At 44.9% G+C, this 13,969-nt stretch overlaps 1 protein-coding gene across 1 annotated transcript in view; it reads right to left on the bottom strand.

Moving 5' to 3' along the window:
• frem1b (Fras1 related extracellular matrix 1b) overlaps positions 1-13,969 on the bottom strand; it is a 33,606-nt gene that overhangs the window by 2,010 nt on the left and 17,627 nt on the right. Inside the window, exons 22-33 of the mRNA XM_047586107.1 lie at positions 11,667-11,808; positions 11,181-11,388; positions 9,835-10,099; positions 8,072-8,492; positions 6,450-6,651; positions 5,621-5,765; positions 4,352-4,481; positions 3,102-3,174; positions 1,218-1,367; positions 819-1,057; positions 329-364; positions 110-247 (exon numbers count right to left, since the gene is read on the bottom strand). Coding sequence (XP_047442063.1) covers positions 110-247; positions 329-364; positions 819-1,057; positions 1,218-1,367; positions 3,102-3,174; positions 4,352-4,481; positions 5,621-5,765; positions 6,450-6,651; positions 8,072-8,492; positions 9,835-10,099; positions 11,181-11,388; positions 11,667-11,808 — 2,149 coding nt within the window. The remainder of the gene's footprint in view (positions 1-109; positions 248-328; positions 365-818; positions 1,058-1,217; positions 1,368-3,101; positions 3,175-4,351; positions 4,482-5,620; positions 5,766-6,449; positions 6,652-8,071; positions 8,493-9,834; positions 10,100-11,180; positions 11,389-11,666; positions 11,809-13,969) is intronic.

The raw sequence follows: 13,969 nt of genomic DNA, 5'->3' as shown, positions 1-13,969 counted from the left end.
ACAACAACACAATGATAACACAACGATAACAACAACAACACAATGATAACAACAACAACACAATGATAACACAATGATAACAACAACAACAACACAACGCTGTGTGTACCTGGCCGAGCTCCTGCCGTCTCCTCATTGGCTGATCCCTCTGAGGAGACTCTCTGACTTGAAGCTCCTCCTCCAGGAGGTGACCAGGAGTCCAACCCGGCTGCGCCTCCTCCACACGGAGAGGAGTCAGACTGTGGAACTGATGGAGGAGGAGGAGTTAGAGGAGTTAGAGGAGGTTAGAGGGAGTTAGAGGAGGTAGAGAAGTAACATATTTTCTTACCGTCCAGACCTGCTCCTCAGACGACACCTTCAGGTTCAGATTCAGGTTCAGATTCAGGTTCAGATTCAGGTTCAGATTCAGATTCAGATTCAGGTTCAGATTCAGATTCAGATTCAGGTTCAGATTCAGGTTCAGATTCAGATTCAGATTCAGATTCAGGTTCAGGTTCTTTATTTGTCCCAGTTTAAGCCTCACACCTGGTTCGTGTTCATATTGTCCCGTTCTACCATTAAGGGGCTAAAGTGTCCTCCTCATAAAACCATGTTAATATTTAAGTCTTTTAATCCACTTCAGGTCGGATCAGAGATTAGAGATGAAACTATTTTAAAAGCAGGTGTGAGAGTTAAACTGCAAAAGGTTTAGTGAAAATGCTGCAAACTAAGAATTCTTTCAAAAATATAAATAACCATTATAATAATTATATAGTTATATATTAATAACGTAAACCTTTACACAGTTCTGTATAAAAATGATTGAGTCCATCACACACCTGTAGTCCTCTGGATCCAGTCCTGGTCCAGGTCTTTGTCCCGGTCGGCCGCCTGGAGCTGGGGGCCTCCTGGTCCTGATGTTCTTTGTGTCCATCGTCCAGGTGGGACTGGTGGTCTGGGACGTCTCCTCTGGACGGAGGAGGCTGGTTCTCCCACAGCAGCTCGGCCTCGATGTCCGTGACCGGGTCGTCCTCCTCTGGACGGGGGTCCTGGAGACGAGGAGGAGGTTCACATCGTCCTGAGAGACAGAAAAACAACATTCATCATCTTCTATGTCACGTTTCAACACTTTGATTGTTGTAAATAAATAGTGTAAATTCATCCGTACACAGTTTAGATTTGATTGTATCTTCCTCACTGATATTATTTTACAATAAAAGCTGGTTCTTAGCGCCCACCTCCTCGGGGGTCGATGATCTCCACCGTCGCTGAGCTCCTTGGTCCCAGGACGGCGTTGCGTGGATTTGTCAGGGTGACATTGAAGGTCTCGTGGTTTTCCTCCAGGCCATCGTCCGTCAGGTAAATGTTCCAAGTCTTCACGTTCACTCCTGAAACCGGACCAGAAACCAGAGAACTGAGGATGAAGAATAAGTACAGATCTGATTTGAGGAGGACTGACGGGAACTCGTCTTCAGGGTGTGACGTCTCTGAATCTCTGCAGACAAACACAAATCAGACGAGAAAAAAGAGCTCATCTCAAACTTAAACTGAGACTGTAAAGACCATCAGTCCAGCTTGGACCTCATCAGTCGTATCCAGACCCAGTTCTACCGGAGCCACAGTTTCCTGGATCCTCCTCCAGCCAGAGACATTTATCTAGCAGCAACATGTTGACTAGTTTTAAATCCCACCTCAAAACCCACCTATTCCTACAAGCCCACCCACCCTGACTGTCTTCACTGTCTTATACTGTAGGTTTTTAATGCTTTGATGTCTGCTGTGTATTTATTATTATTATTATTATTTAAACCAATCACACGACGTCTATGACGGCTCTTACTCTAATGGCCATTGCCACATTAAGCCCCGCCCCCATGTTCTGATTGGCCCAGCAGCTCTTTGCTGGAGCAGAATCAGTTCCCAACAGAGAGACCAGAGGCCTGTTTCAGGAAGTAGCTCAACTTATCTGGTTTTACTCCAACTCATCCAGCTGAACTTATCCAGAACAGTGATGATCTGGATCAGTGGCATCATGACGCTGGTTATCAGCTCAGTAACTGAACCAGGTTTGTGTTGTTGTGAATCGTATGAGGGCAGGTTCCACGGCAGCAGAACCATCACAACCATGAGGCTGATCCACCAGCACATTCATAAGAATGAATCCAGCTCCATGAAACCAGAAACCCAGAGTTAACCCTGAAGTTTCCTCCATAAGTCTGTGATCCTGCTTCATGATACAGGCCTCAAGTAAACTTTCTGTTGGAGATCAGATTCAGTTCTGGTTTCCAGGCAACAATCAGATGGTAAAAAAATAAATAAAAGTAAAAAAAGAAAAAGGAAAAAGGATCCAGACTTGATCCCTGAGAAACTCCAAGTTCTCCAAGGTGATTAAAATTGGACAGATGATGTCGACCTGCTGCCCAGTGTTTACCTGAGAGGAACTGAGGAACAGATTAGATCTGCTATAATTTATGTATTATTATATTATATATACTGTTTATATATAAACTATATGCTAACTAACCCTATATATAAATTAACCCCATATATATATAGGGTTAATTTATATATAGGGTTAGTTAGTATATAGTTCATATATAGGGTTAGTTTATATATAGTTTATATATAGGGTTAGTTTATATATAGGTTATTTATAGGGTTAGTTATTATACAGTTTATATATAGGGTTAGTTTATATATAGTTTATATATAGGGTTAGTTTATATATAGGTTATTTATAGGGTTAGTTATTATACAGTTTATATATAGGGTTAGTTTATATATAGTTTATATATAGGGTTAGTTTATATATATATGGTTAGTTTATATATAGGGTTAGTTTATATATAGGGTTAGTTTATATATAGGTTATATATAGGGTTAGTTTATATATATATGGTTAGTTTATATATAGGGTTAGTTTATATACAGGTAATTTATAGGGTTAGTTTATATATAGGGTTAGTTTATATATAGGTTATTTATAGGGTTAGTTATTATACAGTTTATATATAGGGTTAGTGTATATATAGGGTTAGTTTATATATAGAGTTAGTTCATATATAGGTTATATATAGGGTTAGTTTATATATAGGTTATATAGGGAGGCTGTGCAGTCAGACCTGGGTCAAACTGGATCAGACTGGCTGAGCTGTGAGTGAAGTCTCTGCCGGGTTTAGCTGATCCTCCGTCCGCCTGCAGGAAGAGGACGTCAGAAACTCTTCTTCATGTTTCAACATCTGCTCTGATTTTAAAATAGTCACGTCTTTACCATTAAAGGACAAAAGCGTCCTCTTCAAAAACATCCTAAACATATTAATAATATATAAACATGTTAATATTTATTTCTACTTTTTTGTCCCCAACCTTCAGATTTAAAAAAAAAACAACAACTCCCATTCAAAGTGATTAAACCCACGTCCCAGACTTTAACAATCCCCCCAAGAAAATGCATTTTTGCAAACTTTTGGTTTTTGTGATCAGGACTGAAGAGGATTAAATTATTTATGTCATGATTTATGTAAATAGAAATAAATATTAATGTGATATTTTTTAATATATATTTGATATATATATTATATTTTAATATATATAAGTCTGCTAAAAGATACAGACCTTTACCACATATGAAGACAAGAAGCAGAACTACCACTAACATATTAAGATAATAAAGTGGAGGAGGAGATGTTTGTCCCCATGAGGACTTAAGGGGTAAATATGGACTCAGTGTGGAGGCCCTAACCCTACCAGGACCAGACCAGGACCAGACAAGGACCAGACCAGGACCAGGACCAGGACCAGGACCAGGACCAGACCAGGACCAGGCCAGGACCAGACCAGGACCAGGCCAGGACCAGGCCAGGACCAGATAAGGACCAAACAAGGACCAGGCCAGGACCAGACCAGGACCAGACCAGGACCAGGCAAGGACCAGGTCAGGAACAGACCAGGACCAGACAAGGACCAGACAAGGACCAGACCAAGACCAGGCCAGGAACAGACCAGGACCAGACAAGGACCAGACAAGGACCAGGCCAGGACCAGACCCAGACCAGGACCAGGCCAGGACCAGACAAGGACCAGGCCAGGACCAGGCAAGGACCAGACCAGGACCAGACTAGGACCAGACCAGGACCAGACAAGGACCAGACCAGGACCAGACCAGGACCAGACCAGGACCAGGACCAGGACCAGGCCAGGAAGATGTTTCGCTGCTCGTCTGAGTCGACTCTCCAGAACTGAAGAAGCTGGTCCGGTGAGTCCACATGTAGTTCTACAAGTCTGGCTGATTTTTTTAAACGTTTTTTGGATAAACCATGACCTGGATCTCTGTGAACCTTCACATTTAAAGAACCCTCTCAGGATGCATCACCTGGATGGCAACGTATGCCGGGTCGATGCTCCTGCCGCTGCGCTGGATCTGGATCTGAAGAGTTCCTGCCGTCTCGCAGGTTCTGTAGCAGGTCGCCGACAGCTCCACCCGAGACCAGGACAGCTCCAGTCTGCAGAGAAACCGGCTCAGTCCAACACTCACTGCACAATTAGTTCACGTTAAAAACACTGGTAAAACAGAAACATATTTTATTGTAATTTTATGTGAAAGATCAACCGGAAAATTATACGTGATTTCCATTTTTTTTTACTGATTAAGTGCAGCGTGTAAAAGTATTCAGCCACTGGAGTCAATACTTTGAGGAACTGTCTTTCACTGCATTTACAGCTGCAGATGTTTGGGGGAAAGTCTTTACCAGTTCTGGACAGACCGACCTGTCCTCAGTCAGATGAGATGAGGAGTGCTTGTCTGTCAGATCTAGGTCTGGACTTTGACTGGACGGTTCTAACACAGGAATATGTTTTAAACCATTCCACTGTAGCTTTGGCTCCATGTTTCAGGTCCTTGTCCTGCTGGAAGGTGAACCTTGATGCTGCCACCACCATGTTTGATCGAGGGGATGTTGTGTTGACAGAGATGTGCTGTGTTACTTTTCCACCACACAAAAAGTTTTGCATTTGGGCCAGAACGTTCGATCTTGGTCTCATCTGACCAGAGCTCCTTCTTCCACATGTTTCCCTCACATGGCTTCTGGCAAACTTATGGTTTTCTGTTAACAACGGATTTCTTCTTGCTGCTCGTCCATAAAGGACAGATGTGTGCAGTGGCCAACCAGGAGTTGTCCTGTGGACCTCTGCATTTCATCCAGAGTCACCGTGGACCTCTCAGCTGCACCTCTGAGCAGGGCACTCCTTGTTTAGGAGGATGGCCGTGTCTTGACAGGTCTGCAATTGTGTCGTACTGTTTCCATTTCCAGATGATGGATTCTCCGTCATGATGCTGTTTGCTCCCTGATATTCTCTGAACAAACCTCTCAGCTGTATCTGTCCTGAGATCAGATGACACACAGGTGGACTCTGTTTAGTCATTAGATCAACATTCAGTCACTCAGAGAAAGGGAAGGTTTGAATACTTTTACACGCTGCACTTTAGAGTTTTCTATTTGTAAAAACTCTACTCTCCACTTTTGGAGCCACTGTGGCCTCCAGGTGATAAAACCCTAAACTCTGCACCAGACATTTAGAGCTGAAATGTCTTCTAGTCCAGATGAGTTGACTCAGTTTAGTTTGAGAAGAACCAGAACCCTACGTCTGAGGCAGCATGGTGTTTCCTGCCCGGTCGCTGAGAAGGAACTCGAAGCCGTCGGCCGTCACCTCCATGTCTGAGGGGAGGATGAAGAGGACGGAGCGCTGGTCCACGTCCTCCTGAGTGAAACGACCTCTGATGTAGGCGCCTGAAATAAAGTCAAAGCTCAAAAAGTCAATTAAGAGTCAGGATGGAGGAGGAGGAGGAGGAGGAGGAGGAGGGGGGAGGACATGGTGGAAAGAAGAGGCAGGAGAGATATTCTTCAAACACTGAATGACTGGAATCCAACCCCTGAGCCATTTTACCTGGTTAATACCACATGGATGAAGAGCAACAATGAGCAGCATGAATGGAAATGAATGGAACAGCTTCCTGTGTGCCTCCATTTCCAGCTCTTAGCAGATGTATGACTTCATTAAACTCCTGATTGTCCCTCAGTGCGTTTACATGCACGTGAAAAAAAAAACAGGAGAATAAAAAAATTCTAACAGGAGAACTTAAGTGCATGTAAACACATTCTCATTATCTGATCAAGATGCCCAGATAATGCGAATGGAATTAGATTTTCTTGCGCTGCTTGTAAACTGGGACAAGGACTGTAGTCAGAACGCTGAATTTTGAGCAAAGCTCCATTAAACTCTGCATGTAAACGCACTGACTGACTCCTTTGTTCTCAGCTCACGTGTCAACAATTAACACATCTGCTCTGCTACACAACACCCCCCCTCTCTGTGCAGCAGGAACCATGTCTGCTACAGTCTGAAGACCTACAGACCTAAAGACTTACAGACCTAAAGACCTAAAGACCCAGACCCAGACCCAGACCTGGTACCTGTGGCGGTGTTTTCCAGGTGTCCAAAGCGTGGGGGCCTTCTGATGGAGAACTCCAGCTCCTCAGGGGGGCTCTCAGGGTCCGAGGCCTGTAGATGTTTGTTGGTGATGAAGATGCCGTGTCGTCCGTCTCCCAGATCCACCACGGTGCTGGGACTCCACCTGGAGGTCAGAGTGGGTGGAGTCCGGTCCACTCGGTCCACCTGAAGACAGCAGAGAGACGGAGACAGACGAGATGGGCTTGGCTTCTTGCAGAACAACATGTCTTTGGAGACATCTGTGGAGTTATGGGTCAAACATTAACCAGCCAAGAACAGAATAGAGCAGTTACATGAACCCATGGATCATAGAAAATGTTTCAGGTTGATCTTAACTCTATTTGTTTTAGATGAAAACCAGTGGAGTTCTATCAAAAACTAACATTTAATCCAGTGTTTGCATGAATATGAATGAATAACGAGTTAGATATGAGGTGAAGAACAACACTGGCTGATAAACATTGATTTGACTGGGCTGGATTCATTCAACACAGTCTAACAAGACGACGCGGCAGCTTCCTGACACATTATCAGAGTTAAATTCATTACTGTCACTGAGCTGAAAGCCAAGAAACTGTTTCATATTAATTTGAGTTTAACTTTGTTTTAATGGACGTTGGACTAGATTAAAGGATTAACAGGATGGTCCTTTAACAAACGCCTTGTTTAATTTAGAATATGATGATAATTATCTGTTTATTATAATGAAGTTAATTCTGTAAACAGGACAGGCTGCAGTTCAGCCAGCGGCCACCAGGAGTCACTACAGCCACATGAGACCTTGAGATCTGGTCTGAGACCTCAGAGCCCAGAGCAGCAGGAAGAAAAAAAACACCTTAAACAGGAAGAAACCAGGACCAGGACCAGGATCAGGACCAGGACCAGCTCATATCCAGATCGGGTGGTTTTAATCTTTTAATGAATTATTAATCTTCACCTCATCAAATAAAACTAAAACAGCTGTAGAAAAGTCCCTGAGACCACCAGGACTGGTCTGAGACTGTCTGAGAACACCAGGACTGGTCCGAGACCACTAGGTCTGGTCTGAGACTGTCTGAGATCACCAGGACTGGTCCGAGACGATCAGGACTGGTCCGAGACTGTCTGACATCACCAGGACTGGTCTGAGACCACCAGGACTGGTCTGAGATTGTCTGAGAACACCAGGATTGGTCCGAGATCGTTAGGACTGGTCCGAGACTGTCCGAGACCACCAGGACTGGTCTGAGACTGTCTGAGATCACCAGGACTGGTCCTAGACCACCAGGACTGGTCTGAGACTGTCTGAGACCACCAGGACTGGTCCGAGATCGTCAGGACTGGTCTGAGACCACCAGGACTGGTCTGAGACTGTCTGAGACCACCAGGACTGGTCCGAGATCGTCAGGACTGGTCTGAGACCACCAGGACTGGTCTGAGACTGTCTGAGACCACCAGGACTGGTCCGAGACCACCAGGACTGGTCTGAGACTGTCTGAAACCACCAGGACTGGTCCTAGACCACCAGGACTGGTCTGAGATTGTCTGAGAACACCAGGACTGGTCCGAGACTGTCTGAGATCACCAGGACTGGTCTGAGACTCACCTGTATGTGGAACACCGCAGGCTCCGCCCTCAGTTGTCCTAACTCCAGGTATCCTGTGTTGTGTCCGTCACTGGGGAGGAAGTAGAACTGGTCTGAGTGGGCGGGGCTGCCCGGGTGGTGGCTGTAGACCAGGTTCAGCTGGTCCACGTGGCTCTGGGAGAAGCGTGGGGGGGAGGGCAGCTCGGCTCCTCCCAGCAGCAGCCGCCCGTGGCGAGGAGGCCGCGTGATGACGTAGTCCAGGGAGGTGGCCTCGGTGTCTGGGTCGGTCAGCTGCAGCAGGTCGGAGGTGATGGTCGCTGTGGAGCCGCCCTGCAGGCGGAGGACAGCGTTGCGGGCGAGGGTGGGAGGGACACGGTCGGCGTGTTCGATGGTGAAGTGGAGGACGCCGCTGAGAGACGAGTCCCCGTTAGACACGACAAAACTAAAAGAATCAGAGTCAAAGAAACTGGTTCAGAACCCAGAAACATGAGGGAAATGCTTATTAATATTATTATTATTATTAATGTTATTATTATTATTATCATTATTATTATTAATGTTATTATTATTATTACATAGCATCAGTGAAGACTTGATCCAGTCATTAGTTATAATTTTTTGTAAATGTTTGTTGTTTCTATTTTGTCTCGTCTTCTTCTTATTCGATGGCAGAGTCCTGAATCCTGGACGTCTTTCGTCCTCTCACATTCATGCCAACATCACAATCTGCCTCTGGGCCGTACAGCTGGGGACGGGCCCGGGGCCCCCCACCCCACCCCGACGGTCCTGGTGGTCCCGGTGGGACATCTGGACATGGGACGACCGTCTGTGTCCTCGTTCTTCCTCTCTGATGATACTCATTCATCATCCGTTGTCACAGAAACACGTGATTGACACATCGCTGCGACGTCCAGATGAGGACACCTGAGCCAAGATGGCCGCCTGAAAGCCTGACAACACAGAGGATTCCTCTTCAACCAGAGGACCTCAAACGCATCACGTCTGATCAGGAATGCAGTGATTGGCCACTAGTCTGTGGTCTTGGCTGTGATGTACTGGGTCTTCTTGAGCCAGATCACCAGCTGGTTGAGGCAGCAGAGGTCTGGGTGACAAAGCTGGGGTCTGCACACACTAACATACCCCCCCTTTAAAGTGGAGCCGCTGCCAACTTGGCTGCAGAGCAGATGAACAAGCTGCAGCAGAGGAAGTCGTGTCTCTGCCAAATGTTGTTGTTGTTTGTGACATAAATATGAGACGATGTTCAGCAGATCATTAACGTTTATTCTCCTGGTGGAGCCCCCCCCCCACATTACTACTACTGATACTACTACTGCTTCTCCATGCCCCACAGTACTACTACTCATACTACTACAATATTATTATCTTCCCAATATTTATGCAACACGTTCATTTATTATTTATATTATTGATACTGTGAATGACCAAAACACCGACCGCCATCTTTAAATAGAACTGTCCTCTAGTGAGACCAGAACTAAACTGTAGATGGCAGCAATGTTTTTTTATTAAAATATTCAGAATGTCCATAAAATGTTTTGTAAAAGAATAACTTCTTTAATGAAAACACTGACATAATGTACTTGTACCTCTGTGCACTAAAACCAAGTGGAGTTATTATAATGTTATTAAGTTTCTGGTCCGTCCCACTTTAGCTCAAACTGGTTGACGCAGCTTTAAAGCTTCAAACCAGGAACGATGGAATCAAATCCAGAATTTGACTGAACTGAGGAACGAACGCTGCCTAAACCTTCTTGTCTGTTCACCTGAAGGAGTCGTCCTGGTCCTGGTGGCTGTTGTCGTGGGTGTAACAGACTCTCTGAGCCGCCAGGTCCAGCTGTGTGAAGCTGCTGAGTGGGACCCCCGGGCGTCGGACGGCGTGGACGATACCGTGGCGCGGCGGGACCGTCACCGTGTAGACCAGGTCCTCCGGCCGGCTGCCTGAGTCCGAGGCCTGCAGGATGTCGGTGCTGAGGACGACCCGCTGGCCTTCGCTCAGCCGAACGGGACGACTCTGCAGAACCACGTCACCTGGAGGAGGACGGGTCACAGCTGGAGTCAGTGTTTGTTGGAGGCGACCAGCTGCTCCACCCCCCCCCCCCGTTAATTATTCACCGCCTGAGGAGGACGGTGTTTCTCACCTACGCCCCTCCAGGATCAGAGGGCCCGGAGCCAGAAGGGCCGAGGCCCCGCAGCTCCGTGTTCACCCGACTGTTAACTGGAAGGAAGGCGGCGATCAATAATGAATGAAGCAGAGGGACCAGAGGGTGTTATCACTGCTCCTCATGAAAACAGCTCAGAGAAGACTTCATTTAACCCTCATGTCCTCACCGACACAAACGTCTCCTTTACCAGTGTATTATTTAATACCTTAGTGGTAGTTCTGCTTCTTGCTTTTATATGTGGTAAAGGTGTGTAACTTTGTTTTTTTTTTTGTTTGATATCTCAAACTCAAATCCCATAAACCTCCATATTTTCACTGTGGAACCTAAATAGTTATGTTCTACCATTAAGGGACAAAAGTGTCCTCTTCAGAAATGTCCTAAAAATATCATATGTTCATATTTATTTCTACTTTCTTATATAAGTCTTTTAATCCTCTTCAGTCCCGACCATAAAAACCAAAAGTTTGATTCATTTCTGACTTTTAACCCTGACTTTTAGTTTTTAACCAGTTAACCACCGGTTATGATGGAAGCACAAAAAAAAACACAAAAAGCCCCAAAATTTAAACATTTCATTAACGTAAATGCTGAGTGGATTTTTCTGGGGGGGTTATTGGAGCCTGGGACGCGATTGGTAGCAACACTGATTTTAATATATTAGATTTTTTACAGTGTCAGATTAAAAAGAGAAAAGAAAAACAAACAAACTCACATTAACACTCAGTAAATCCATGTCCAAGCTTTTAGGTTATTGAAAATATTTCACTTTTGGTATATTTTATCGAAATATTTGGGATGCCATCACACTAGCAAACGTTTGGTATTCATGATTAGGACGGCAGTGGATTAAATGAAAAGTGAAATAAAATATTAACACGTGCTATTTTATGGTGCATTTAAGGCACTTTTACTAAACCTTTATTAAAATCAGGTGTGATGAGTCTGACCTTTCTGCAGCGCGTGGACCGACACGAAGAAGCTCTGGGTCGGACTCTGGTTGTCCAGGTCGCTGAGCGTGAAGCGGAAGCTGTCGTGGCCTTTGAAGCCGTTGGCAGCGTTGGTGGAGGCCGAGTGTCGGTACCAGAGTCGGTTCATGTCCACGTCATCCTGAGTGAAGTTCTGACCGGCCGACAGCTCGGTCCAACCCGACCCAGTCTGGAGGTTTGGAGAGAAACAACAGAGGAGATGGAGCCTCCACACAGCAGGGGGCACTGTCCCACTGAGGGATGAACAAAGGCAGATCTCATCTCATCTCATCTCATCTCATCTCATCTCATCTCATCTCAGCATCCAGGCGTATGGACAGAGACTACTGACGCATCCTTTATCTCTTTATATCCATGGAGACCCAGTGGAACAATCAGCTGATCACATGGTTTCGTTTTTATGTTGCGTCTTTCCACCTGTTGGTGCTCAAAGTGAAACCACGTTACCTTCAGTTGCAGCTTCCCGAAGCGTGGAGCTGCATTCAGGAAGTAGAACACCTGGTGAGGAGGCGTGTCCAAGTCTTCGGCCTCCAGAGCAACGCTGGAAATCACCCTGAGCTCACCTGAGTCCACCTGCAGCCCAGCGTTCCTGCAACAAAACCCAAGATCACAACACGTTACACTCAGGAGAAAGTTGATCCTCAGGTAACTCATCGAACCAGAATAAACCAGAATAAACCCGAATAAACCCAGTCTAAACCAGAATAAACCCAGTCTAAACCACAATAAACCAGAATAAACCCAGTCTAAACCAGAATAAACCCAGAATAAATCAGAATAAACCAGAATAAACCAGAATAAACCCAGTCTAAACCACAATAAACCAGAATAAACCCAGTCTAAACCTTAATAAAACAGAATAAACCCAGAATAAACCAGACTAAACCCAGTCTAAACCGGAATAAACCCAGTCTAAACCAGAATAAACCAGAATAAACCCAGTCTAAACCACAATAAACCAGAATAAACCCAGTCTAAACCAGAATAAACCCAGTCTAAACCTTAATAAAACAGAATAAACCCAGTCTAAACCAGAATAAATCAGAATAAACCCAGAATAAACCAGACTAAACACAGTCTAAACCGGAATAAACCCAGTCTAAACCAGAATAAACCCAGTCTAAACCAGAATAAACCCAGTCTAAACCAGAATAAACCCAGTCTAAACCAGAATAAACCCAGTCTAAACCAGAATAAACCCAGAATAAATCAGAATAAACCCAGTCCAAACCAGAATAAACACAGAATAAACCCAGTCTAAACCAGAATAAATCAGAATAAACCCAGTCCAAACCAGAATAAACACAGAATAAACCCAATCTAAACCAGAATAAACCCAGTCTAAACCAGAATAAATGCAGTTTAAACTAGAATAAACCAGAATAAACTCAGTCTAAACTAGAATAAACCCAAAATAAACCCAGACTAAACTAGAATAAACCCAGAATAAACCCAGTCTAAATCAGAATAAACCCAGTCTAAACCAGAACAAACCAGAATAAACCCAGTCTAAACCAGAATAAACCCAGAATAAATCAGAATAAACCAAACTATACCAGAATAAGATCAGAATAAGCTCAGTCTAAACCAGAATAAACCCAGAATAAACCACATTAAACCAGAATAAACCCAGTCTAAACCAGAATAAACCACAATAAACCCAGTCTAAACCAGAATAAACCACATTAAACCAGAATAAACCCAGTCTAAACCAGAATAAACCAGAATAAACCACATTAAACCAGAATAAACCCAGTCTAAACCAGAATAGTCCAGACCAACCAAACCAGTCTGATCTGGATGTTTTTGTCTTTACTTAGTTTGACACCAAATGAGGGACAGACGTCGTCCTTTAAGGAGTAGGACGAGGAAGTTGGCGAGGGAAGGGGGTCCAGAGGGAGGAGTCGAGGAGGAGGAGGAACATCAGGAAGCGTCTGTTTGCTTCTTGACTCGGAAATAAAAGCCACGCAGGACAGAAGCTGCAGCCACGTCCATCCTGCAGGAGACGCAGGGACATGGAGGACGGCATCTGCCAAGTCTCTACGTTACTTCTGCCTGGGTGGTCTTTACAGTACCAGCTCAGTCTGTGCCAACATCCCCCCCCGTCCTCCCCCACCACCACATGCGGGGGAGGGGGGGGGGGGGGCAGTCAAGGATGCAAATTACCAATCACTTGTTCAAATGAAAACATTGTGGGTGGAGAAGAGGAGCTTCCAGCCACATGTCCTCCCTAACCCCACCCCCCTCCCCCCTCCTCCCGGTGATCTCTTTAAAAATGATCTGAACTAATGGAAACAGAACCTCCGGGTTCCTGAACAGGTTCTGAGGGAGGAGCCGGGCCTGGACCTGGATCGTCCCCGGGGTCCAGCCCAGGTTCCAACTCAGGGTCCAGCCCAGGGTTCGGCCGATGGTCAGAAAAAACTTTATGCCCTTTTCATGAACGGAAAAACATTCTTCAGCTCTGGATCTCAGATAAACGAGTGTCTGGGCCACACATGAGAAAATCAGATGAGGTTGGTTTGTTTTTTTCATCTTGTACTTTGAGAAAAAACTCAAAATGTAGAGAGTAAAGAATAAATAATAATAAGAGAATAAAGTGGAGGTTTATAGACGCTTCTACACAACGTCTGGTCTCTGGTTTGTTGGTTTGTCTTTGGTTCGTTTATAAAAAAGAAAAACCTGAACATCTTCACCAAGCAAATAAGAAACAAAATCATTTTAAAGTTTCTGAATTAACACAGAAAGAATCG

The sequence above is a fragment of the Mugil cephalus genome, chromosome 6, assembly GCF_022458985.1.
Source record: "Mugil cephalus isolate CIBA_MC_2020 chromosome 6, CIBA_Mcephalus_1.1, whole genome shotgun sequence".
NCBI lineage: Eukaryota > Metazoa > Chordata > Actinopteri > Mugiliformes > Mugilidae > Mugil > Mugil cephalus.
Note: the sequence above shows the minus strand (reverse complement) of the source record. Positions and strands in the feature narration are given on the sequence as shown.